This window comes from Gloeophyllum trabeum, assembly GCF_000344685.1.
Source record: "Gloeophyllum trabeum ATCC 11539 unplaced genomic scaffold GLOTRscaffold_00002, whole genome shotgun sequence".
Lineage (NCBI taxonomy): Eukaryota > Fungi > Basidiomycota > Agaricomycetes > Gloeophyllales > Gloeophyllaceae > Gloeophyllum > Gloeophyllum trabeum.
The window spans coordinates 733376-756354 of NW_006920411.1; the positions used below are offsets into that span (position 1 = coordinate 733376).

General features: G+C 53.5%; 9 protein-coding genes across 9 annotated transcripts; 4 read left to right on the forward strand and 5 right to left on the reverse strand.

The window, feature by feature from the left end:
• Nucleotides 1-79: 79 nt before the first annotated feature.
• Nucleotides 80-2004, reverse strand: GLOTRDRAFT_34700 (MFS general substrate transporter; the record flags this gene model as incomplete). Its single annotated transcript, XM_007863590.1, has 9 exons — nucleotides 80-266; nucleotides 324-464; nucleotides 515-639; nucleotides 690-1059; nucleotides 1110-1331; nucleotides 1396-1494; nucleotides 1551-1658; nucleotides 1711-1730; nucleotides 1789-2004. The coding sequence occupies 9 exons, from the start codon at nucleotides 2002-2004 to the stop codon at nucleotides 80-82; spliced, it is 1488 nt and encodes a 495-aa protein (XP_007861781.1).
• Nucleotides 2005-2395: 391 nt separating this feature from the next.
• On the reverse strand, nucleotides 2396-3718 carry GLOTRDRAFT_54629 (NAD P-binding protein; the record flags this gene model as incomplete). Its single annotated transcript, XM_007863651.1, has 5 exons — nucleotides 2396-2524; nucleotides 2581-2781; nucleotides 2853-2927; nucleotides 2989-3198; nucleotides 3255-3718. 5 exons carry the CDS (start codon nucleotides 3716-3718, stop codon nucleotides 2506-2508), a joined length of 969 nt encoding a protein of 322 aa, XP_007861842.1. The 3' UTR covers nucleotides 2396-2505.
• Nucleotides 3719-4007: 289 nt separating this feature from the next.
• On the forward strand, nucleotides 4008-5053 carry GLOTRDRAFT_135989 (uncharacterized protein). The gene is made up of 4 exons (XM_007863908.1): nucleotides 4008-4316; nucleotides 4375-4399; nucleotides 4456-4813; nucleotides 4866-5053. Exons 1-4 carry the CDS (start codon nucleotides 4054-4056, stop codon nucleotides 4931-4933), a joined length of 714 nt encoding a protein of 237 aa, XP_007862099.1. The 5' UTR covers nucleotides 4008-4053; the 3' UTR covers nucleotides 4934-5053.
• A 483-nt stretch (nucleotides 5054-5536) lies between these two features.
• Nucleotides 5537-7569, forward strand: GLOTRDRAFT_109497 (MFS general substrate transporter). The gene is made up of 9 exons (XM_007863909.1): nucleotides 5537-5652; nucleotides 5703-5854; nucleotides 5920-5939; nucleotides 5997-6104; nucleotides 6160-6258; nucleotides 6309-6914; nucleotides 6973-7089; nucleotides 7147-7287; nucleotides 7345-7569. Exons 1-9 carry the CDS (start codon nucleotides 5562-5564, stop codon nucleotides 7526-7528), a joined length of 1518 nt encoding a protein of 505 aa, XP_007862100.1. The 5' UTR covers nucleotides 5537-5561; the 3' UTR covers nucleotides 7529-7569.
• A 139-nt stretch (nucleotides 7570-7708) lies between these two features.
• On the forward strand, nucleotides 7709-11637 carry GLOTRDRAFT_70082 (glycoside hydrolase family 2 protein). Its single transcript, XM_007863910.1, has 22 exons — nucleotides 7709-7885; nucleotides 7940-7970; nucleotides 8022-8140; nucleotides 8208-8227; nucleotides 8275-8374; nucleotides 8423-8508; nucleotides 8567-8583; nucleotides 8650-8984; nucleotides 9037-9169; nucleotides 9234-9270; nucleotides 9334-9452; nucleotides 9506-9552; nucleotides 9609-9702; nucleotides 9756-9770; nucleotides 9826-10038; nucleotides 10098-10176; nucleotides 10240-10314; nucleotides 10368-10416; nucleotides 10473-10516; nucleotides 10574-10691; nucleotides 10742-11175; nucleotides 11223-11637. The coding sequence occupies exons 1-22, from the start codon at nucleotides 7730-7732 to the stop codon at nucleotides 11479-11481; spliced, it is 2580 nt and encodes an 859-aa protein (XP_007862101.1). The 5' UTR covers nucleotides 7709-7729; the 3' UTR covers nucleotides 11482-11637.
• An 84-nt stretch (nucleotides 11638-11721) lies between these two features.
• On the reverse strand, nucleotides 11722-13096 carry GLOTRDRAFT_109500 (uncharacterized protein). Its single transcript, XM_007863911.1, has 5 exons — nucleotides 12940-13096; nucleotides 12739-12878; nucleotides 12504-12688; nucleotides 12322-12416; nucleotides 11722-12267 (listed from the first exon to the last, which is right to left on the reverse strand). Exons 1-5 carry the CDS (start codon nucleotides 12995-12997, stop codon nucleotides 12176-12178), a joined length of 570 nt encoding a protein of 189 aa, XP_007862102.1. The 5' UTR covers nucleotides 12998-13096; the 3' UTR covers nucleotides 11722-12175.
• Nucleotides 13097-15597: 2501 nt separating this feature from the next.
• On the reverse strand, nucleotides 15598-16818 carry GLOTRDRAFT_70086 (uncharacterized protein; the record flags this gene model as incomplete). Its single annotated transcript, XM_007863912.1, has 3 exons — nucleotides 16466-16818; nucleotides 16175-16418; nucleotides 15598-16119 (listed from the first exon to the last, which is right to left on the reverse strand). Coding segments are annotated over exons 1-3 (1086 nt in total), but the record flags the coding sequence as incomplete, so codon positions are not given.
• Nucleotides 16819-17203: 385 nt separating this feature from the next.
• On the forward strand, nucleotides 17204-18049 carry GLOTRDRAFT_109501 (uncharacterized protein). Its single transcript, XM_007863913.1, has 3 exons — nucleotides 17204-17460; nucleotides 17518-17604; nucleotides 17655-18049. Exons 1-3 carry the CDS (start codon nucleotides 17276-17278, stop codon nucleotides 17797-17799), a joined length of 417 nt encoding a protein of 138 aa, XP_007862104.1. The 5' UTR covers nucleotides 17204-17275; the 3' UTR covers nucleotides 17800-18049.
• Nucleotides 18050-18915: 866 nt separating this feature from the next.
• On the reverse strand, nucleotides 18916-22812 carry GLOTRDRAFT_135994 (chitin synthase). Its single transcript, XM_007863914.1, has 16 exons — nucleotides 22474-22812; nucleotides 22124-22354; nucleotides 21676-22066; nucleotides 21451-21618; nucleotides 21198-21396; nucleotides 20792-21141; nucleotides 20654-20734; nucleotides 20460-20594; nucleotides 20346-20402; nucleotides 20233-20294; nucleotides 20116-20182; nucleotides 19965-20067; nucleotides 19885-19913; nucleotides 19733-19834; nucleotides 19276-19680; nucleotides 18916-19224 (listed from the first exon to the last, which is right to left on the reverse strand). The coding sequence occupies exons 1-16, from the start codon at nucleotides 22719-22721 to the stop codon at nucleotides 19171-19173; spliced, it is 2682 nt and encodes an 893-aa protein (XP_007862105.1). The 5' UTR covers nucleotides 22722-22812; the 3' UTR covers nucleotides 18916-19170.
• Between the last annotated feature and the right edge of the window lie 167 nt (nucleotides 22813-22979).

Sequence of the window (22979 nt, forward strand, 5' to 3'; positions counted from 1 at the left end):
GTCAGCCGCGATGTTAACGAACCGACCATGTTATGGTTAGGGTTACACTGTCCGGATCACTGGCACGTTCCATCTACTATTACAAAATATATCGGAACCCAGGCGTTTTGATCCCCTGTTCCTCTTCTTGCTGAGCGAACTTCCTATTCAGATGTGCTAGGTGCAGCTTGAAGATATAACACATCAATATACACAAGCCCGCGCAGGATATGCATATCGCGTAGGAGTATTCATATGTCGGACCCCAAGCTGTCGGCCAGATATACCTATGTACGTCCTCAGCCTCGCACGATGAGGGAGGTAATGGACGGGAGAGGACTCACGATCCAGCAATGTTTCCTAGCTGTGAGAAGGCATTCATCAGAGCCAGTGCTACGGCCCGTTTCGACGGTGGTCTCGGGAACGAATTGCTCATCCACGTATAGAGCACCGTGAACCCCGCATATCCCTGTGCCATCAAAAATCTGGAGCGCGTTACTAACGCGGTATAGGAAACAGGCAATAGGGAACCTACAGCGAAACATATCTAGCCGCGAGGTTCATCGTGCATATGGCGATGATGTACCCCACAATCCCGACTCCTAGAGATATCGAAATATGCCAGAACCGTTCTCGACGCATGTCCGAGTGACTGCGCAACTGCGTTAGTACCCTCTATACTCTGACCAGTCTTCCACTCACTAACACACCGCGAACGTCTCCGCAGCAGCAAACACGAACGGCGGCGCGCACAACAGCAGCGTCACCGTCGTATTAAACCCCAGCGTCGCCGTGAGGGTGGGGAAGTACGCGTTGAACGAGAGCGCCAGGACCTGCGCAGTCATCGCGAGCGCCAGCCACCACACCTTCCAGTCCGTGAGCGCCATCGCGAGCCCGCGCATCTGCCCGACCTCCGTCTCCGCCTGGTCGCCTACGCCGACATCCTCCTCGAGCCGCTGCATGGCGAGCCTCCGCTCGGGCTCGGAGAGCCACCTGGTCGTCATCGGGAAGTCGGGCAGGATGAAGATCGCGCAGATGGCAACGAAGACGGTGAGCGAGCCTTCGATGTAGAAGAGCCACCTATTGCGCACTAGTGAGCATTTGAAGTCTTGCGCAGCGGCAGGACGCACCTCCATGCTTGGTGTCCCAGCACGCCTTCCATGCCATCCAAGATACCCGAGGCAATCAATGATCCGAAGGCATTACTGATGATATTCCCGCAGTACAAGATCGCCGTCCGGAACCCGACCTCGCTTCGTTTGTACCACTTCGAGATCAGGAACAGCGCCCCGGGGAAGAAGGCGGCCTCGACGAAGCCCAGGAAGAACCGCGTCAGAAGGGCGCCAATGAAGCTGTGCATTTAGGGACTGACAGTGAGCTCTTGTCAAGGCACTCGGGCAGGGTATGCATACTCACTTATGCGTAACCCCCGTCAGGCAGGATATAATTCCCCAGATGATCATACAGATCGGCAGGTGCAAGGACGGCTTCCCCACCCAATTCAACAGCAAATTCCTATTCAGACATCATCGGTCGACCGAGGGAACGAGCAGTCAGCTAGACGGACTTACGAAGGTATCTGCATCAATATGTATCCGACATAGAGAATCGACAACAGCGTCGGGAACTGTTGGCCCGTAAGGTGCAAATCGGCTTCAAGACCTCTAAGCCGCGCTGCCCTGCATCAAAATCAGCATCTGAAGCCATACACCATTCCAGACTGGCACGTACGATGCATTATTCCGATCAATCTACTTGCCACAACGCGTTATCGAGTCCACTCAACTACAGAACCCGGAAACCACGCACATAATTCAAAATATAAATCACGATCAAAATCGACATCCGCATGTCCAATTTCCGCAACAGCCTCTTCTCCATCCGCCTGCGCGCCTCGCGCCCCCCAAACTCCGCGTCCGGGTCCTCCTCCACCTCGATTGCACTCACACCGTTCTCCCTGTCCTTCTCCGGGCCCGCAAAGGGGGATTCGGGCACCGCCTTCTCGAGGGAGGGCGACGCGGACATGGTCGTTACAAGTCGTGATGTCGGGAAAGCAACTAGGTTAGGCACCGAGAGCCTGAGGAGCCTCACCACATCGCGCTACTCCCGATCTAATATAACACCCTCCAAGGGACGCCCGCGCCGTTCGGAACGACGGCTCCTGCACCCCTTCTTCGACGGTACGAAGAAGGCAGCCGTAGTGGATATGCACTGGTCACAAGATCCCGGCTCTCTGAAGAAGACAAGAAGTTCATACCAGACGCTTATAAGCAGAAAGCTCGGGGAATCCCTCGTCATGTGATGACCCATGCACAGACGCGACTTGGCATGGAGGGACGGACTGATGGTGTCTGACATTGGTCTCGGGGAACATGTCATAAGGTTTCTGGCAGAGCACATAAAATTTTCATTGCGGCAGGACAACCGATTGACAACTAGAGTACACTCAACGGTATACATTAAAAATACATAATCTTTTTACGGAGAGCGTAAACGTCCACACGCGTGAGTCCGTCGTATTCTTATCTACTTCCTCAGGCGGCGCCTGAGTTATTGATGATCAGCCTAAGTTTATAGTGGGCCTCCACAAGAACTGCTCACCTCTTGGGCTTGAACTCAGCATCATAGATCTTCCAGAAATCTGGAGGCTCCGTCGGTTGCTCGCCCGTAATGGCGTAGTAGGCCAGAGTCGACACGTAGTTGGTTTTGCCTTCCCGAACCAGGGAGTAGTACTCTAGCAGATACTCCTTCTCAGATTCGTCGACGTCGGTGTCAGCATCTAGGATTTCCTTTGCTTCCTCTCTGAATGGAGACGCGAGTAGTGAGCAAAGGAAGGCAAGGGTGGGCAAGAAGTAAGTGAAGTAAGTGCTTACGGAGAGATATCTTCAAATTCGAGATTCAGACCAGCCTGCTTTGCCGCCTCGGCCAACTCCGTCCCGCTGGTCATCCTAGCAAGGCAACGGCGTGTTAACTCGGTTGTCAAGTACTAAAGCTCCAGCTGAAACTCACATAGGCCCAGTCAAAATGATTAGCTGACCGCGATGCTTGTCGTTAAGACCCTGCGGGCCTTCGCCCGTTAGGACGTGAGCAGCGACCTGAGCAATGTCACCTAGTGCAACCGGAGCAAACTTATGCGTTGGGCCGATTGGTAGACGGAGCTTTCCGTTCTTTTGCGCATCCTTGTTGTAAAGAAGGAGGTTCTCGGCGTAGAACCCCGCACTGTGACGGGTGGGTAAGACGCATATACTGAGGAGAATACGGTGAGATTGACTTACCGGATGATGACCGGCGAATGGCCTGCCTCTGTCGTAGTCAGACCCTTGGCCTCCATAAACAAGGCTTCGATCTTAATGAACTCTCTCAACCGCGGATGTTTATCCTCGTCCGCCAAATCCGCGGCAGCGGAGCTTAGCAGGACGGTATTCTTCACGCCCGCCTCGCGCGTCGCGGTTATCATCTCCTGCGCGAGCTTGAGTTTATTCTTGTGCGCGGGCGGGATCAAGAGAATCGTGTCCGCGCCCGAGTCCTTGAGGCTCTTCGTGAGGCCCTTGACGTCGCCGGGCTTGTGCGGGACGACCTTCGCGCCGAGCTCGGCGAGGTCCTCGCATTTGTCGGGATGCAGCGCGAGGCAGGTGAGCTCCTTGATCTTACCGGAGAACGCCTCGTCGGTGAGGATGAGCTCGGCGATGAGGTGGCCCGTCTGGCCGTCGGCGGCGGTGATGCAGAGCTTGCGGGACATAATGTGAGTGAAATTCGAATATTATTGCAGAGGAGGGTGTATGCGCCGTATTTGTAGGCGGGCGGGGGGTGACGCGCCTGTCGTCATCGGCGTCATGCGGGGCAGGGTTATCCAGGGAATCGAGTAGCAGTGGCTGCTCAGCGCGGGGCTCGACGCCAAGCTCTACCGTAAAGTCCAGCGCGGGACTCGGCGGACCTGCTTCTCGCTGTGATCGGCGGGGGACCTGTGCGGTGCAAGTCACGTGCGGTACGCGTTGTTTCCGCGCGCGTCGGGTCGTGTTGTTTGGCACCGGGTTCAACGGCGTCGAGTCTCTTGCTCTGCCTCTTGCGACTGCTATGGCTGAATTTCGTCCACTCTCCGAGATTTGCCTGAGCCCTTACGACCGTGCAAGACTGCTGGTCAGCAGACTACCAGAGCTGAAACCAGAAGCGGTCGACCTGGACGAGTGCTGCCCGATTTGCCTCTTGACTTTCCGGACTTTTTTCGAGGAGGGATCCGGCTCGGGGAATGAGAATAAAGAGGGGGGTTACGAACAGAGCGATAATGAGAGAGGGGTTACCAAGCTTGTCGGATGCGGTCATGTTTTCTGTAGGAAGGAGTAAGTGCTAAACCTCTTTTCCCGTGCCGGCTGCCGTTTACCTCGCATCCCTTCTCAGCTTAAACGAGTGGATACTTGGCCTTGTGAGTCTTGTTTGCCTTGCTATCACTCTCGGGAGACGACCCATGCCCTCGACCAGCACGGAACCTGCCCGATCTGCCGGCACCGCTTCCTCGACATCAAGCCCCCTTCGGAGTCCGACGACGAGTCCTCCGACGGCGGCGAATGGCTGCCCAACTCAAACTCGGACGACCCAGATTTTGAGGACGAGGAGGATGTATTCATGGATGAGACGGACGAGTTCGGAGACGTCGAGCCAGACGTGGACTTGCGCGATGGGACAGGTATAGGGGACATGGATTGGCAAACGGATGGCACGGATTGGGATGAGGATGGCGGGCTGGGGACTGACGAGGATTGGGGACTGACGGACTGGGATTCGAGCATGTCGTCCGAGAGCGGGTTTGCGAGTGCCGAAGAGAGCACGGCAGAAGACAGTACGCGCTTTTCCTCGTCTTGTATGGCCTTTCACCTGACGAACTACTTTAGCTCCGGGTATACACGACGGTACCGATGCGGAGACGTCTGACTCCTCTGTCCAGGGAGGAGCGAAGTAATATTACTGCATTCGCGAGCATGTACGATACATTTATCTTCCACCACATCTAAACGGCACAACATTTGTAGACCTCACAAGCACACCCTATTTTTATTGATTCTGTCTATTTTCTCTGGTCAATGGGTGACTTCACTGCCATTCCTCGGTGGAACCGATGTGATACAGGTGCTATGCATTGCTTGAACATTGCAAATTTAGGCCATCTCCTATTCATCCTATTCTAATCCCCTGTACTATCCCGGCGTTTCAGGTCCATGTGGTGAAGGAGGGCGCTAGCCTTCTCTGTGCCAATCATCCACCGGAACCACGACGAACGACATAGCAAGCAAAACTGTTTTCATTGTTCCGGTCATTGGTGCTGCTCTTGCTGATTATTTTGAAGAAAGTAATGCCCCACTACAATCCAGACTGAATTCGGCTAGAACCAAGCTTATAGCAGTCCTATGCCGCACGTTGTGCCCCTGTATGAAGTGCACCTCCGGAGCCGCGGGCCGTGATCCGCCAGCAGCGTCCTCCTCGACGTGATCGACGCTCTCGGCAATTGCATTTTTCTACCGTACCTGTCGCCGGAGCCCCGCATCAACCCCGCATAAACCTGCAGAGCAGGCCGGGGGCACGGAATATCTATGCACGCGCGTCGATATGGATGGCTCCGCGCCAGGATTTATAACCCCCTGCGCCCTGAACCCGGATCAGGGTATCTGCCTGTCCCCCACGGTACTTGTCCCCCGCGATGCCGTCGTCGTTGAAGTCTGAGCGCGATATAGAGGAGACAGAGGTCAGCCAGGTGCCGAAGGCCCGTGTGGATGGCGACCAGGAGTTTGGGGGGACGGAGGCAAGGAAGGCGATGGAAAAGAAGCTGTTGAGGAAGTTGGACCTCAGGATGTCGATTTTGATCGTGATTTATATCTTGAACTATGTGAGTGCCTTTCGAGTCGAGGTTCGACCGAGGAGGGGGCTGATCATTTGTTTCTGCGCGGACAGATTGATAGGAATAATGCTTCGTGGGTGTCCTTGATTGTGCGCGAAATGGGAAGAGGCGTACTAATGCATAGCAACAGAGCCGCTAGACTTCGAGGCTTCGAAGCGGATTTGCATCTCAAGGGACAGGAATTTAATACTATACTCAGTATCCTTTATGTGGGCTACATTATCATGCAGATACCTTCGTAAGTGTTACATGAGACGGTTTCGTCTATCGTGGCATCTCACGTCTATGTTCAGGAACATGTTCCTCAACTATATTGGGCGGCCGTCATTATACCTGCCTAGCTGTATGATCATCTGGGGTACACTATCCATCCTCACCGGGATAACTAACAAGTAAGCTTACCTCCCTTTCTTCCCATATTCCCCCTCTGACCTTGCCCCAGCTTTACCGGCGCTCTCCTCACGCGCTTCTTCCTCGGCTTCGTCGAGGCCGCCTTCTTCCCTGGCGCGCTCTTCCTGCTCTCAAAGTGGTACAAACGCTCCGAGCTCGGCGTGCGCACCGCGCTCCTCTCGTGCGGCTCGCTCATCTCCAACGCCTTTGGCACGCTCCTCGCGTCGGGCATCCTCGACGGCATGGAGGGCAAGATGGGCCGCGCCGCGTGGCGCTGGCTCTTCTACATCGAGGGCGCGCTCACTGTCTTCTTCGCCATCCTCGCGATCTTCATCCTCCCCGACTTCCCCGCGACGACGCACGGCTGGCTGTCCCCGCTCGAGGTGCGCCTCGCGGAGAAGCGCATGGAGGAGGACGTCGGCGTCGGCGACGAGGACCAGACGGAGCCCGCTGGCCATATGGCGGGCCTGGTAATGGCGCTGACGGACTGGAAGGTGTGGTGGCTGGCGCTCGCGCTGACGAGCATGGTCGTAAGCCTGAGCTTCAACGCGTTCTTCCCGACGTTGAGCGCGACGATGGGGTTCAACACCACGGTCACGCTGCTCCTGTGTGCCCCACCCTGGGTTTTTGCCACCGCTATCGCTTTCTTGGATACGAGGTCAGTATCTGGTGCCTCACGGTGTCGTGGTGGTCGTGGATTAATCTCTTGATGCCAGGCATTCGGACAAGTCAGGAGAGCGGTTCTACCATGTTGCCGTCCCGCTGGCATTTGGGATCGTTGGATTTATCATCGCGGTGTCGACAATGAACACCGCCGCTCGATACATCTCTCTGTAAGCAGACCCCCTTGCTGACATCCCTGCCCTCTGGACTCACTGGATATCGCGTAGCTTCTTGATGGCCCAGTCCTACGCAGGCTTCATTACTTTCTTAACGTGGGTCAGCAACACCTTCGCTCGGCCACCATCGAAGCGAGCGGTTGCTCTCGCGTGGGTGAACGCGTTCTCGCAGCTGGGTAACATCGCTGGATCGTGAGTATCATTGTTCCAGTCTCCAGATCAGCGAGAACAATCTAACTTGGAAACTAGCTATGTCTGGCCGAAGGGGTGGGGGCCCACCTACCGCTACTCCTATGCCATCTGCATATCCTGCAATGGTCTCACAATCATCATGTGCTTGATTTTCCGGTGGCACCTTGCGCGGCTGAATAAAAAGGCTGAGGAGCGCGAGGCGGCGGAGGGGAGAGAGAAAGGGTACCGCTACATGTTGTGATTTTATGATTGTAATGGAAAATAAATGGATTTTGATGACTCTACGAGAGCGGAATTACGGCCCGGTTACCGCGCTGATAATGCTCGGGGAAACCTCGGTGCAGGTGATCGTGCACCCGTCAGGTCAGGATCCATACAATCTGTGCATATAAACTGATGTACTCAAGACCGCAAGCCTTCCACCGTTCGTGTTGTCTTTAGCATGATTTCCAGCTCTCTAACTTCACTGACTGACGGCTGGTCATTCACCCAGGTGGGCGGAGGGCAGGGCACGAAGGACGGCGAGTGGCTTGCGTGCTCGGAGTTCCCGACCACGGTACACGTCGAGCTGCTTAAGTTGAAGAGGATTCCGGATCCTGCATGTCGTTTCCCTTTGGTCAAGGCGAATATGATCTGACAGGTGGCCACGCAGTTCATCGGGCTTCATGAATGGGACGTGCAATGTGGGTGCGAAAGTATGTGCCTGGTGAAGTAGACCTGAGAGCCATGCACAGGGATCGGCGAAACGGATTGGGCGTTCAAAAAGTCGTTCATGGTCAAGGAATCTGATGTTGCTGCCTCGAACGTGGATCTTGTATTCGACGGCGTCGACACGTTCGCGTCAGTGAAGCTTGTGAGTAGTGGTGGCTCTTAATTAATAAAACTGCCTCGGAAATTACCTGACCCTATGATGCGAACAGAATGGTGATGAGATCCTTAAGTGCGTTGTTTGATCCTGATAACTGCTGCAACCTAACGCGTGCTCAGGACGCACAACCAATTCCTCAGCTACCGCGTGCCGGTCAAGAGGCTGCTGAAAGTGGGATCCAACGAGCTCACGCTCACTTTTGAGAGCGCCTTCTACAGGGTAGGGTCCCGCCGACTCAGTCGGTGATGCGACTGACGGGCCTCTTAGGGCAGAGACCTTCAGAAAAAGCATGGCAAGTTGGCGCTCTGGAATGGAGACTCTAGTCGCCTCCATGTTCGTAAGGCACAGTACAAGTATGCAAATGGCATACATCCACTTTGGTCTTCATGCTAATACTGGCTCTCTTCGTAGCTACGGATGGGACTGGGGTAAGTCGATCGTCGTTCCTCTAAGCACTCTCCATGAATTATTCTGACCATAATTGGCCCCTCCAGGCCCAGTCCTGATGACCGTCGGACCCTGGCGTCCCATTCACCTCCACTCATACACAACACGCATTTCCTCGCTCTTTGCAAACGCCATCGTCTCGTCCAGCCTCGAGCCTACCCTTGACGTGCGGTTCTCCCTCTCCCACAAGGTTGCTAGCACCGCTTCTGTCACCCTCAGAGACCTTAAAGGGAAGGTCATTCTCGTAAACGAGAAGGCGGCGGTCAATGATGGTGAAGGCGAGTTGATATTTAAGCCTAGCAACGACCAGGTCGAGTTGTGGTATCCCGTCGGGTACGGGGCGCAGCCCATTTATACGGTCGAAGTTGCCGTAAAGGATCAGGTAACCATCTTCTTGTTCATGTTCTGGGCCACAGTGAACAACGTTCCACTAGAATGGCAACGTGCTGTGTACGGAGACACGGAAGATAGCCTTCCGTCGTGCCCAGGTCGTTCAGGACAAGCTTATCGACCAGGAAGGCCGCACGTTCCTCTTCGAGATCAATAATGTCCGCATCTTCTGCGGAGGTATGCGTCCTACTTGTATACGAGACTTGCTACTGCCTAGCTGATCCACCAAACATTCATCCAGGCTCCAACTGGATCCCAGCAGATTCTTTCTTGACGACGTGAGTGTATGCGTCTTTTACCGATGTGCGGATGACATATTGATGATTGTATTCTTGGGCCAGGATGACTGCGGAACGATACAGGGCTTGGCTCCAACTACTGGTCGATGGGAACCAGAATATGATCCGCGTCTGGGGTGGGGGCATATACGAGCCCGACGTGTTTTACGACATTTGCGACGGTATGCGTAATCAGTTCTTTCTTTGGTTGAACTACCCATTCAACTATTCACAGAGCTTGGGATTATGGTCTGGCAGGACTTTATGTTCGGCTGTGGTCAAGTGGGTGTTGTTCATTGTGCATTTGAATACGTGCTCATGATCATGCAATCATGCAGTACCCCGCATACGACTCTTTCGTGGAATCCGTGCGTGAGGAGGCGGAACAGCAGGTGAAGAGGCTGAGACATCATCCCTCGCTTGTGATCTTCGGTCAGTATATGCGCGTCGAAAGTTTAAGACAGTGACTAATGTAGCGCATGCAGCTGGCAACAACGAAGGTACTCATCCTTTCTATAGTTCCTCTTGGAGTCCCACAAACCTTGACGTTCGCAGACTACCAACTTGCGGAATCAAACAAACTCGACCTAGACTATAACGACGAAACCTCCGACTTCCGCAAGACCAACTTCCCGGCACGCTATATTTACGAGCGTGTCTTGCCTTCGGTGGTCGAGAAGTTCTCAACCATCCACTATCACCGCAGCTCGCCGTATAGCGGCTTCGGGAAGGATACTAGGAACCAGCAATACGGCGACCTTCATCAGTGTGCGTTGAACGTTCGAACTATACAGGGGATGACTGACTTGGCGGATGCTATTATACAGGGAACGTTTGGCACGGGTCGCAGGAACCATGGCACAACTGGGACATCCTGGCAGGGCGCTTCGTCTCCGAGTTCGGCATGTATGCGCCTTTCTACTGCTCGGCGGCGCTCTGGTGAAGAGTACTGACGCCTACTCCATACAGGGAGGCTTACCCGAACATTCGTACCGTCGATTATTGGCTCGGTGGCGATAAGGCGGAACGCTACCCTCAGTCTAGGTGCGGTACGAACAAGTGGGTGAAGGGGTGGCTTGACATAATCACTGCAACAGGACTATGAATAATCATAACAAAGCGGATGGGTTTGAACGCCGGCTCGAGGTGTGCTGTTATCGTGATGTTCAGCTGACCTGTATAATCAATTGTGTTTACGGCAGCTCTACCTAGTGGAGAACTTCAAGCATTCTTTCGAAATGGATAGGTACGCGGGATCATTCAAGTTGGATGCCTAAGTGCTGGGTGTTGATTACTATGCCAGCTATGTATACTATACCCAGGTGATGCAGGCAGAGACGCTGGCCTCGGCCTACCGGCTGTGGCGGCGTAACTGGCGCGGCAAAGGGAGGGAATACACGGCCGGTGCTCTTGTGTGGCAGGTGAATGCTTCACGCTTCTCGAGGTGGTGTATGATCGCTGACCGATATAGATCAACGACTGCTGGCCAGTGACATCGTGGGCAATTGTGGACTACTTCCTGCGTCCGAAGCCGGCCTACTTTACGATCGCCAGGGAACTCCGTCCCTTCACGGTCGGCATGACTCGGAAGGAGAAGAAGATCTTCGCAAATGAACGCTCTGCGGCCTTCTTCACGATCGAGACCGTCCTCGAGGTATGGGGTACCAACAGCACGTTGAGTGACAAGAAGGCTATGCTCGAGGTTACGGCATTCGATCTGCATTCGGATTGGAGGGAGACATGGAGCAAGGACGTTGTGCTCGCAGCTAATTCGAGTACTGAGCTATTCAAGGGCGATCTCCCTGGCCAGCCAAAACGCACCAAAGAGAGCGAGGTCCCCAAAACTATAGTTGTTTCCGCCAGGTTACTTGATAGTGGCACCGTCATAAGCCGCTATTCAAACTGGTATGTTCTGCGACTGTCTGCCTGATATTAATGCTGACTCCTGAAAGGCCGGAGCCCTTCAAATACATCCACTTTCCGGAAGTCAAAGATCTCGGGCTGAAAATCACAACAGGTGCGAACGGCGAGTCCGTGGAGTTGTCTACCGAGAAACCCATCAAGGGCATCGTACTGGACGTCGATGGGGACGACGTTGCCTGGAGTGATCAGGCTATTGACCTCGTCCCGGGCGACCCGCAAGTCGTACAGGCAAAGGGCCTGAACGGGCGTCCGATCAAGGCGAGATTCCTAGGGGACGGTACCGCCTGACGGTGTTCATGTGACCCTACGCTGGCATCTATGTCGATATCTGCCAATTAGCTGTGGATGATCTACTCTTGTATTATATGTGCCTGTAGTGTACTGATGGATTAGGTCCAGTCGGGATCAGCACCCCGAATGAGATGTGGTCGCGTGAAATGTGGAAAACCTCAGGCCTCAGTGCTTATGATTGCCAAGAAAACGGGCACACACCATGTACGATATAACCATCGACGGCTCACTGTAGACGTCACCATGACACAATGAAGTGCGCGTTAAATAAGCTTCTAGAATTACGAGCCACCGGGGAGAACATACAGTATAGAAGAGGCGCCGGGGTGCACAACAACAAGTAATGCGGTAATGCGGATGGATGGATGTTACAGATGTACATATGAATAGGAACACGAGAGCAATACCGGCGCGTGAGGTGTAGTAGGTAGTCCTGTCCGCTGGACTATCGACATCAACCCCGGGAGAAAACATAATAACCCAAGGAAGAAGATGAACAAGGACACTGTAAGAGAGGGCCGAGCATGTCCTCAATGCGATGCGAAGAACGGCATAGGTCATACAAGAGCAATGAGACCGAGAAATTGGAACCGAACCGGCGTTGTGGGAGATGGTGGTGGGGGATGCGGAAATTATAAGGATGTTCGATACGGGGGGATGCAGAGATGGAGGTGCATGGAATGGACTGCTGTCACATAATGATGCAACGGCTTGTTGGAGGTTCAGTCTGGTTTGCGGGCGTTCGTTTCTCGATCTCTGCGAGACACAGTTCGAAAACCTTGCCTGCGTATCCGGTTAGATACCAATGTCACCACGTGTAATGCAGGTGCTACGTACCGACGTTAACGTTATTCTTCGCACTTGTTTCGACCCATGCAGCGTGGTTCTCCTTGGCCAAATTCTCCCCTTCGTCAGGCTGGACCTGTCTGTTCCTGCAGTAAGAGACGTGTTGGTGGGATGCACAAGGACTCGCGCGCGGAGCTGCCCCGGACTGCCCCGGAAACACGAGAGAGACATACCTATTTTGCAGGTCCGTCTTTGCGCCGACGATGACACAGGGTATTGACGGTAATCCACAGAAGTTGACGATCTTGTCGTACACCGTCTGGATCATGTTGAAGGAGTTTCTCGATGTAACTGAATACACCAAGACGAATCCGTGTATGCCAATCGCGTGCTTGGCGTTGAGTATCGAGTACTCATCCTGAGAGGACCGTCAGCCACGTTCGCCACACAGTGGCTGCTACCACTCACCTGACCGGCGGTGTCGATGATGTCGCAGTCGTACTCGACACCCTTGTACTTGATACTCTTGCTGAACGTGTTCTCGATCGTCGGATAGTATCCCTCCACGAAATGGTTCTCAATGAACTGGACGACGAGAGAGGATTTTCCTGGATAGTAGGCATAAGCTCGGGCTATGACGTAGAAGGCAAGCAACTCGTTGGTACTCACCGACGGACCGAGCACCAAGCACGGCGATTTTGCGCCTCTTGAGCAGGTCGCCAGGCATAACGAAGAAAAGAGGGGAAATAAAGTATTAAGGGGATAATGGAAAGCAGAGGATGAGAGATCGGAAAAGCGGCTCTATAAGTGGATGAAACTGGCCGCCAATTATTAAAGGAACTGCTTGTGGCGGGAGAGGAAGGACCCCAATATGCTAAAACGCCCCTCCCGTGCTGGCGTTTCTCCGCCTTCCGAGCTATTTCCTGTGCTCGTACAAAACTCGTTTCTTGCAGCCCAGCAGTGGAAAGCACGATACTTGTACACCGTCAAAGGCCAGCTCTGGTGTCGTCGACGTTGCCCATGGCAGCGAGCGTTGCGGTCGAGCCGTTGACAGAGCGACGGTCTGGGGTCCCGGAGGAGTCGCACGGGGTCGGGGAGAACATCGCCACACATTCCGGAAGTGGCACTGCTTTACCTGCTGTCTGGAACCTTCGCGCACGCTGCCGGCCACACTTCGCTCTGCGCTCGCCTCATCCGGCCTGTCTCCCGGACCATCCGCCTCACTCTCAGTCTCCGTGCGTCTCACCGGATCCCGTGGGCATGGTCCGCTTGTACGTGTACCGCGTTCAGGATGAAGCATGCAGCCACCGGGCCCTCTGCATATCTTTGCACGGTATTGCAGGTGGAATTACCTACTTACGCGGGACGGAGACCGCTCGTAGCTGTCAAATGACTGGCGTTCCGCCCGCACCTTGTCCTTCGCAATAGGGCTGCTCTCGGACGCTTTCTCCCTGATTACCCCATGCTCGAAGGGACCTGTGATGGTGACGATAATCAAGGGCCGGGCGCGCGTGCTCAGGCAACACCAACCACCTTTACACCGAGACTGAGTGAATCGCGTCCAAGAATACGATGGTGATGCAGGCTAAGATAGCATTGCCGTAACCATTTCTCCTCGTGTGATCCAACCGTTGATCACGATAATTAGGCGTCCAATAGAGGGTCCGCGTCGAAAGGGCTGCCACATCTTGTCCGTGCAAAGCAAGAATAGCAATGTTCAGCTCCAGCGTCCATCTGTTGGCTGTGTTAGATGAAACCGTGTACAGAGACCAGTGAGACAGCGTGAGTGGTCGCAGAGAGCAGTGAAAGAGCCAGAAAGAATAGGCGCACGAGCACAGGCACCTCCCACAGCACTTGCCCGAAAGAGCGAGCTCTCAAGAGACGCTGGAATAGCGCTTGCAGTCGAAATTCGAGTTTCCAGAGACTGCAAGACGCTGGTACGTCATATCGGACATAAAAGTCCATCGCAGCATCCTCGGATTCACTCCATTTACTGTGAAATGAAGGGATGGAACTAGGCGAGGTCTGTGATATGGCAAAGACATGTCATACACAAGTTCAGCATTTCACGGGCCGTGGCGAAATGAAGTGGTGACGCAGCAGGACTTGTCATGGTAGACGCAGTCTCGTGGCGCGGAAAGATGACAAACCGTGCGAGATGATCGAAAATGAAATGGGAGAGGGAGACTGATTGCTCTCCGATTTTCATTGTCCACGTACGTTCGCGGACCGCGGTAAAGTCGCAGGAAGTGCTCGGACCGAAGTCGGAGGGGCTTGTGGCCTGCGAGGCACCTCCTGAAATGCAGATGTCGGTGTCTTACATTCCCAAGCCTGTCTGTAAGACATCGTCAGCCAAGAGAGATTGTACCGGGACGCGCGCCGGCGGACTTGAATGAAGAGCATCTCAGTATTGCCACTCGTCCTTTCCCAAGGAATAGTTTCTTTCATGACAGCACGGAAACGCGTCGATGCCTCCTTGATCCTCGGCTATTGAAGCTCGTTCGTGACTACATGCATAGGTCGAGGAGATCCGGTGAACAAGCCATGAGAAGTTCCTGGTTTCGTTACCCGAGCCTGGGTCAGAAGAGTGCAGGCTCGCACTAACTATGTAACAGTTAGTAAACGAACGCCAGTATAAGTAAGAGTATACTCATCACGGCAGGCTGCCTCACATACCTCGAGGCTCATTTACTTCAGCAGACGTAAGATGCGGAGTAAGCTGAGTATATCCTGTCTCGAGCTTCCCAAAAATACAGAGATGAACGACGATGGGTGTCGGTGAAGCGGAGCATGACAATGCCAGAAGCCATTTGGCATATTCTCGCGCGTTCTACCGCATGTAGCTTAATCACGAGTGGCTTGGAAGGAAGAAGGCATTGGTCTACGGTAAGCGAGGCTTTCGCCAGGACTAGCGATACATTCATGAAACAAAACATGAATGTTGATTAATATCCGCACCAAGAGTAAGACAAGCGTGAAGATCAGAACGTCAGTAAACAACAGACCCGAGTATTGTTTACCCTCTGCTAACAAGGTCTTTAAGCGTATGTGTCAAACCATATAGTGAATGACTCAACGTACCGAAATAAAGAACAGATTATCTTCACTCAGCATAGCATAAGCAAACGGGTCTTCAGCCAATCTATCCGGCAACCGAACAGTAGTCACAATATACGGCGCAGCAGTCGTGATAGGCGTTTTGAACACCGCCGAATGCTCAAACGTCGAAGGCTCAGTCATGACCTTCACGTTCTCGCTCGCCCCCACCTGGAGAAGCCGCGGCAACCACGGGTTGAAGTCATAGACCTCGACCTCCTCGGGGACGGAGCGGTGCACGAACTTCGAGCCATAGACGTAGCACACCCAGTTTGGCGACGTCCGCAGTGAGCCGAGGATGCGCGTGCCTGCCGGCCCCCACTGCTCCCACTCGATCTCGGTGCCGCCGGCCTCGTACTTGTCGAGGAGCGTCTGGAGGGGGATGAAGAGCGTCACAGGCGCGTGCACGCGCCGGCTGGAAGCGGTAAAAGTCACGACAAAGATTCTGTTCTGGCTGCCGACGTGGAAGGGCACTTCGCAGGCCTCATCAGGGCTGTATGACGGTCCTGGGTCGGCTCGAATGAGCATGTTGCTCGGAAATACGCCCGGGATTAGCTCGGGTAGTCCGAGCTCGCAGGAATGACGCCCCGCGTCGCCGCGGTAGCTCGAGCTGTATCGGGTGAAGTCAGTGATGCAGAGGACTGGCTTCAGGCAGACGATGGTCGGCAGGTCTTGACGGAACGTAAGCATGCTAATCATTATCAGTTTGTCTGTGAGGAACGCGAACGATTCCATCTCGATTCCGGGTCGTGTCTATTAGAGATGCGTCCAGTCTGTAATCAGGTATCAGAGACGGTAAATGGCTCACCATCTTAATTTCACCGCTTCGCCAGTTCCAGACGACAAGTTCGTGTTCAGTCCCTTCTTCCCCTTCTGGGCACCTGAACATGACGCCGAGGTGCACGTCCGTCACCTGAATGATGTACCGCCATGCAGAATCGAAAAGATACGGTTTATGCAGCAGGAGGGGAGAATGCGCCAAAGGATGAGGTAGGCCGGTATCCATTGTGCGCAGGTGTATGCGGCAAGGCGGGAAGTCGCCATGCGGATCACTGGTGCTGGTCTGAGCGAAGGACGGTACTATCGCTGAGGGACTTACGGCGTAGGCATCTCAATCAGGACGAGTAGGTTCTGCGACGGGTCCAGGGTGAAGTCACGGATCAGGAAGCCTATGTCTGTTATGTCCCACTGTCTCATGGGGATGTCGCGGAGACGCGAGGGCAGCTGCATGAAACCCATTCCCCGATGGTTCGCTCTTCCCGCTGACCAGACTCCAGCGTACAGCTCCCAGTGCCTTGACAGTACCACGGACACCCAAGTTTCCTCTGTCCACTTTAGTTCACTCCATGCTTTCTGGTGCGCGCGTAGCTTCTCCAGTCGACTGGCGATGCTGAGGGTCTTGGTGGGGCCATCGTCCATCCCCGCAACAATGAGCTCTTTCTTATACTGCAGCTCTGCGGTTCCGGCAATCAAGTCATGAATAGATCTGCACACCTGGGTTCACAGAGTAAGCATAGGCGACCAAAGAGGCTGAACGCGGTCCCTAATTACTCGCTTGCACGCAATCAGACTCTTCAGGTCAAGTTCAGACAGAACGCGTATCATCAACTCTGGAGGCAGCTCTTCCCCTGACCTGAGGCTGATCATGGTTGAACGATGAGCGTGAATGGGAGAACTTCGAAGAGCTGGTACATGTGTATGACGCGTGCCACAGGGATGCCGCTATTTTTAGCCAATATTTATGGCGGTAGGTCCACGATCACGTGACGTGCGGTTCAGTTCGACGCGTATAAATGAGTGCGCCGCCTGAAACCAGAGTTTCGCACCATCGTCCTTTCTCCGTAGCAACTCTCGCGTCGCTAGGCTTTTCGTCTTAAATACTGTTTTTTCTTGCCTGAGTCTGCCAACCATGTCCACGACGTCGACTCCCAACGACTCTCCTGTTCACGTCCACCCTCTGCACAACCCCTCTCAGGCAGCACATGTCTCAGTGCCGCAGGCGCCTCTAGGGAACGCCACGAATGGGGCGACTACGGCGACAGCACCGGGTCTGGGGACGAAAGCACTCCTCGCGAAGCGTTTTGCAAAGACCAAGTATGTCCCAGCAGCTCGTTGCAATGCCACACATATCCTGAGGATTTTTCTTTTCAGCAATCCCACCTACGTCTCGCCCACAGACAACCTCATGACACCATGCACACAGAAGATTACTGCTGCGAAGAAGAAGCATTTCACAAAGTGAGCTCTGCCGTCCTCCGGGGACTACCCTCATGCTGAAAGTGATCCAGGGGCGCAAAGCCAATGCAACCCCTCTTCGGCCAGAAGGAACTATCTTCAGAAGAAGACGAGGACGAGGATGAGGACTTGCAGACTCCTAGAAAACCTGCGCAGCAAGCCGACAGCAAGATGGACGACGACGAGAACCCATTTTAGACTGCCAATCCGTTCCACTCGTCGAGTGTACATAGGATCGCTTCACTACTTCCTTGGTCCCCGAGGATCATGATATGATATTGATGTCGATCTTCGCCTTCGTTGTCCCTGTCCCCACGGCACGCGTCTGGTAACGTTGTATACCACTTGTTTGGTTGTATACTATGGCTCGTCTATATATGGCTATTGATTCGCATGCTTGCTATTAGCTTTGTTGTCGGAATGTTGTCAATGTTAACCCTTGTTGTCCTCTTTGCCCCTTACCACAGACATGGATGAAGCTTTCCCAGCTGCGTATGGCGTCGCCGAAGGCGACGTCCTGCAGATATTGAGGCAGATGGGATTTCCCGCCTCCGAGGCTGGTAGGCTACACCATGAGCAAGTTAGAGTCCTGTTACAATGATACGGCCCTGTGGCTGAGGAATCGAACCTCTTGCTTGTCTGCAGTCAGATACAGGATGTCATCGACAGCCTTACAATTGTGAAAGAGGAGGACCTAGTTGCTCTCGGTAAACAAGGTCCGTGCTCTGTACCATTCCAGCTGTTCTATGTAGGAACCCTTAAGTGACTTGCAGATGCCGCTTGCCCTATATGCATGACACCTTTCCTAGCTCTCCTCGCGGAGGAGGAAATGGCTCTCGCCATGGACTCCCCCGCCTATTCATCGAGGGAGCTAGGCGTTGTAAAGCTAGCCCGGACGTGTCGTCACATTTTCTGCCGCAAAGAGTAAACCTTCCTCCTCTCTGCGCCATGCTGAATCATACTAAGTGGGTCCTGTGTCAGCATATCGAAGTGGATCCTAGCAGCAGTAAGTTTAGCCCTTAGCGTCGGTCTTGCTCCCCACCCTCATCGCTTACGTGTCTCTGTTTGCTTAGAACGACTCATGCCCACTCTGCCGCCAGGCACTGCTTCCCCGCACAGAGGGCTCAACTGCTTCTGAGACGCCAAACGGTAGTGACAATGTTCCAGGCGCGGACCCAAGAGCCCAAGTAAGGGTTGTATACTTTTCTGCGCCAGCCAGTCCCGACCGATCTACTCCTTTTCAGAGAGAAAGCACGCCAGAACTCCTGGAACGCCTCTTCAGACAGGCAAATATGTTCGTCCCAAATCCATCTGGCAGGAGTTTCCATGAGGACTCCAACGAGTACTCTGGAATGTATTCATGATCATGGCTACGACGAGCCAGTCCTTTATGTATGATATATAAAGATTATCCAAGAGTAAAGATCCCGATCCGCATTCAGTATCGTACCCAGTCAAGTCCGTGGTGATATTGCACATATGAAGAAGCCGTAGCTAAAGCATGTTGACAAGTGAAAGGATCGTGGAACCGAATGTAATACGCGGTCCCGACACAGCATGCGACAACCCTTAATTCCTACGGCAGAACCGGAACAGGTTGCGGCGGAAGAAGTAGAACAGGCACTGCAATGACTCCATTAGTCACATGTACCAAGGAAAGGTCAGTATACGCACCCCAATGAAGCGCACAAGAGCCAGGCCGAACGTCGACCAAAGCAGAATGGCGAAGTAGATGTGCTGCTTGTTCGCCAGTTCTTGGTTATCGGCGCTCAAGCTTCCATTCGACAAACCATTCAGGTTCTCAATGGCAACTGCTAGCGCAGCATTAGATAACATCCACGCTGCCACAAGACGGGTACGGAAGGTCTTGTTCTGGTCGTCCATAGTGGGCTTTTCCGGAACTTCCTTGACCTCAATCTTCGTCACAGCGCGCGTCACGGTCTCCTTGAACACGGCGTCGACATCTTCTTGCACCCGAGTGGTGTCCTCTACCACAGGTGCATCGGCATCCTTGGTTTTCGAAGACTTCACAGCCGGGAGCACGTCTGCCTTGTCACTACCTTTGGTACCCCACGAGACCTAACAAAATGATCAAATTCGACCAAAACAATTCAATTACCCAGTTACCCACATCATGCAGATTGCAGAAAGCATACACGTTGAGGACGTTCGTAAAGCTAGGAGCCAATAACAGGTATTGAAGTAAACTCGAGAACATGTGCCAAGGATCCCGCTGGGCAACGGTCAGCTGCATGTTTATCTTTAACACCGTTGGCGACTCACGTAAAGGAACGAAGCAATGAAGTAGATGCCTACAATGCACGTTAGGATACTCGTCCATATCGCACATTTCGTTTACTCACCGAATGTAGAGAATAATGCTGCGACTAGCACACCAGTAGTCCCATTGATAAACGTGGAGAACCACTGCGACACTGGGATTCCGCTGAATTGCTTGGGTATTTCCTAAGAGGGCATCAGCTCCGGCAACTCTGAATGACACGAAACACGCACCGCCAATGCCACGCCTGTCAACCAGAAAGAGCAGACAATCAAGTACAGCGATAGTATGGCATATACCCTGCAGACCCCATCAATGGCACGCCGGATATGGGGAGTCAGACCACCCACCATAGCGTCACTGTATACGCCATCCTCTCCCCCTTTGGACGATTGCCGAGAGCCAGGACGAACTGTGTGGCATAGTAAGACGCAGGACGCGACGTAGATCTCACACTACTAACCTGCAATGCCAAGAACGAAAGGTAGAGCCATTTTGCCACCTGATTCACCCAATGTGTCTGGTGTACACTTGTTAGTAACGGAGTGGGAGGTACATGAGGAACAACGGTACTCACGATTTCCACCGTGCCGAAGATGATGATGGGCTTGGCCGGTGCCTGCTGATTGGGCAGCAGCTCGATAATGATACTGAACGTGAGCCAAAGGTTGGCCAAAGCAAACCAACTGAAGACCAAAGTGAACATGTTGTACTACGAAGAGACTCAAGTTTAGCCCAGATAGTTCGCAGGCAAAGACAACAAACACGTACGAGAGCCTGGACGTGCAGGAAGAACATCCGGATGATACCGTGGCCAGATCTGTACAGCTTGAAGAAGTGGATGACAGCGTACTATAATCCACGAGCACTCAGCACTTCACCATGCAGTGCCAGTCAAAAGGTACTTACGACCGAGGCAGCGAAGGAACCATTCAGCCAACGACGCCGTTGCCCAATCAACTCCACTGCGCTCTCCGGCACATCCGTTTCAGCCTTACTAGGCTTGACATACGTCAGAGTCCACCTGTCACCCTGCTTGGCAACAAGCTCGAAACATAGAATACGATCCTCAGCCAAGAACATGTTCTTTGTGAAGATATCCATTCCATAGATACCCTTAGAGCCCAGTCGGTCAGCGAGCGAGTGGTCACCGTGGAAATATTGCTCCAGAGGCCTGCCGAGGATTGCACGGAAGCGATACGCAGAGAAGGCACCAGGCAACACAGACACGTAACCGAAACTACTCTCCAGAGGTTTGTCTGCGATGAACGGTAAATGAATGCCTCTCCGCATTATAAGGCTCACTGGAGCTTACCCAGGATATTTGACATTTTATATTCAAAATTCTGAGCGGCAACGAGGGGGTTCAGGAGCTTCTTACCACCCTTGATCATAGCGTGGATTTCACCGCAACAACCTCCCAGATTCTTGTCGTTGTAGAAAGCCTCCCAAAGGTAATAGATGGACTTATGCCCGGGCTTTGTACCGGCATCGATTAGAACACAAATCTCGGGCTGAGCACGTAACGTCAGAGATAGTTGCATGCATAACAAGAAAGAGGAGCGAACCTCCAGCATTCTACCAATGGCGTTGAAGAGCCACCGGTGAGAATTGATCTTCTTCTGATTCTTGGCTTTCAAGACGAAGATGATCTGGACAGGCACCAGATTGTTGGGGTCATCTCCGTGAGGAAGGACAAGTTGTGGAGAAGGATCGACTGAGAGTTGCGTAGTATACTGTAGACTTCGAGTGTCAGAGAACCAGCTAATTCGAGCTTACAAGCAACGACCAACCTCGAAAATGTGGGCAACGGTATCTTTGCCATCAACCTGCTTCTTCATCACACCGTCCTGATAGACACCGACAGTGGCCAAGATATCCAGCACGCTCTTGTCCATGGCTTCTAAACCATCCACAATCAAGGCCACCGTGATCTTTTGCCAGCCAGGCACACCCTCTTCTGCGCTGCGACGCCAGTACTTTGACTGCTTGGTCTTGCAGATATCACGGATGTTCAGCATAACACCGTGAAGTGTACGGGCATACAGCTGCTTGTCCTCGTTGTAGGACGTGACCGCGATCAAAAGCTCGGTCTGGCGATTGTAGTTTTTCGTGCGGAGGGACCAACCATTCGCTTCGACGAAATCATCCGGGTCGCAAGTCGCAGCCGTGTATCGCATGTGCCTGAATGAACAATTAGTGACCAGAAGTACATGCTTTTTCTGGGTCAATGCAACTCACGTGAACTCAGTGGTCTTGGTCTGCGACCATTTCGCCTCAACAGCGCTGAACACAGGCGTAGGTACCGGATATTCCGCAACGAAGTTGCCGTTGGTGAGCTTCACTTTACGCGTCACGCCACGCTTGATGGTTTGGCGACGCCTCCAGCTGGACTCGACGCCGTTCGTCATACTTGAGACTGTTGATACGGGCCGAGCATACGGGTCACCGAAACTATTCGGGTCTGCCGGTCTGCAAGAACCGGTATGTTAGTCCCGACGTATTCACATCAGCAAAAGCCAGAGCAGGAGGAACAAGCATGATTTTTGGCTTGTCGCGTCGCGGGCATCTACTGTTGATGAGCAACTTACGGGTAGAAACCCCCAGCAAACTGGGCGCCGGTCAGCGGCTGCTTTTCTTCTTCTTCGTCGTCGTAGTCATCTGCACCACGACCGCCGAACTCGTGTGGAAGAGACGTAGTACTCTCAAAAGGACGTGGTCCCGGATCCTGCAGCTGAATGTGACGTGGACGGTCAGCGAAAGGGTCGCCGTAGTGTGAATCGCCCCCCAGAGTGCTCTGGGACGCCATGGGCCGCAACGGCGGACGATCCTCAGCCATGTTGTTTGAATGGGCTATAGTCCTAGTTGATGTCGTGAAAGATGGTCTGAGGGCGTCGCCTGGCCGTCGAAGGTGTACAAGAAGAGCGGTTGCGGACTGGTGGCGCGCTTGCTAGCTGTATTTAGGACAGCTGGAAACGGGGCTGTTCCCCAACAGCGCCCCCAGCCACCTCGTCTCTAGCAGCGCCCCTTCTTATAGCGAAACCCGCCATGATGGCCGTGTGGGCATCGCTTTCGCTAGCTCCTTATGACTGACTCA

Excerpts from the sequence above, each read along its gene's own strand:
- GLOTRDRAFT_109497 (XM_007863909.1), top strand. The coding sequence starts at position 5,562 with ATGCACGCGCGTCGATATGGATGGCTCCGCGCCAGGATTTATAACCCC. Across the intron at positions 5,940-5,996 it reads ATTGATAGGAATAATGCTTC|AGCCGCTAGACTTCGAGGCT; the intron begins GTGGGTGTCCTT and ends GCATAGCAACAG. Across the intron at positions 6,105-6,159 it reads ATTATCATGCAGATACCTTC|GAACATGTTCCTCAACTATA; the intron begins GTAAGTGTTACA and ends GTCTATGTTCAG.
- GLOTRDRAFT_70082 (XM_007863910.1), top strand. The coding sequence starts at position 7,730 with ATGATTTCCAGCTCTCTAACTTCACTGACTGACGGCTGGTCATTCACC. Across the intron at positions 9,553-9,608 it reads TTATGTTCGGCTGTGGTCAA|TACCCCGCATACGACTCTTT; the intron begins GTGGGTGTTGTT and ends GCAATCATGCAG. Across the intron at positions 10,177-10,239 it reads TTCGTCTCCGAGTTCGGCAT|GGAGGCTTACCCGAACATTC; the intron begins GTATGCGCCTTT and ends TACTCCATACAG.
- GLOTRDRAFT_135989 (XM_007863908.1), top strand. The coding sequence starts at position 4,054 with ATGGCTGAATTTCGTCCACTCTCCGAGATTTGCCTGAGCCCTTACGAC. Across the intron at positions 4,317-4,374 it reads CATGTTTTCTGTAGGAAGGA|CTTAAACGAGTGGATACTTG; the intron begins GTAAGTGCTAAA and ends ATCCCTTCTCAG. Across the intron at positions 4,400-4,455 it reads ACGAGTGGATACTTGGCCTT|CACGGAACCTGCCCGATCTG; the intron begins GTGAGTCTTGTT and ends GCCCTCGACCAG.
- GLOTRDRAFT_109501 (XM_007863913.1), top strand. The coding sequence starts at position 17,276 with ATGTCCACGACGTCGACTCCCAACGACTCTCCTGTTCACGTCCACCCT. Across the intron at positions 17,461-17,517 it reads AAGCGTTTTGCAAAGACCAA|CAATCCCACCTACGTCTCGC; the intron begins GTATGTCCCAGC and ends TTTTCTTTTCAG. Across the intron at positions 17,605-17,654 it reads AAGAAGAAGCATTTCACAAA|GGGCGCAAAGCCAATGCAAC; the intron begins GTGAGCTCTGCC and ends AAAGTGATCCAG.
- GLOTRDRAFT_109500 (XM_007863911.1), bottom strand. The coding sequence starts at position 12,997 with ATGCCTGGCGACCTGCTCAAGAGGCGCAAAATCGCCGTGCTTGGTGCT. Across the intron at positions 12,879-12,939 it reads GCTTGGTGCTCGGTCCGTCG|GAAAATCCTCTCTCGTCGTC; the intron begins GTGAGTACCAAC and ends CCTACTATCCAG. Across the intron at positions 12,417-12,503 it reads AAGACGGACCTGCAAAATAG|GAACAGACAGGTCCAGCCTG; the intron begins GTATGTCTCTCT and ends CTCTTACTGCAG.
- GLOTRDRAFT_135994 (XM_007863914.1), bottom strand. The coding sequence starts at position 22,721 with ATGGCTGAGGATCGTCCGCCGTTGCGGCCCATGGCGTCCCAGAGCACT. Across the intron at positions 20,595-20,653 it reads TCCTGCACGTCCAGGCTCTC|TACAACATGTTCACTTTGGT; the intron begins GTACGTGTTTGT and ends GTCTCTTCGTAG. Across the intron at positions 19,225-19,275 it reads CTCTTGTGCGCTTCATTGGG|TGCCTGTTCTACTTCTTCCG; the intron begins GTGCGTATACTG and ends GAGTCATTGCAG.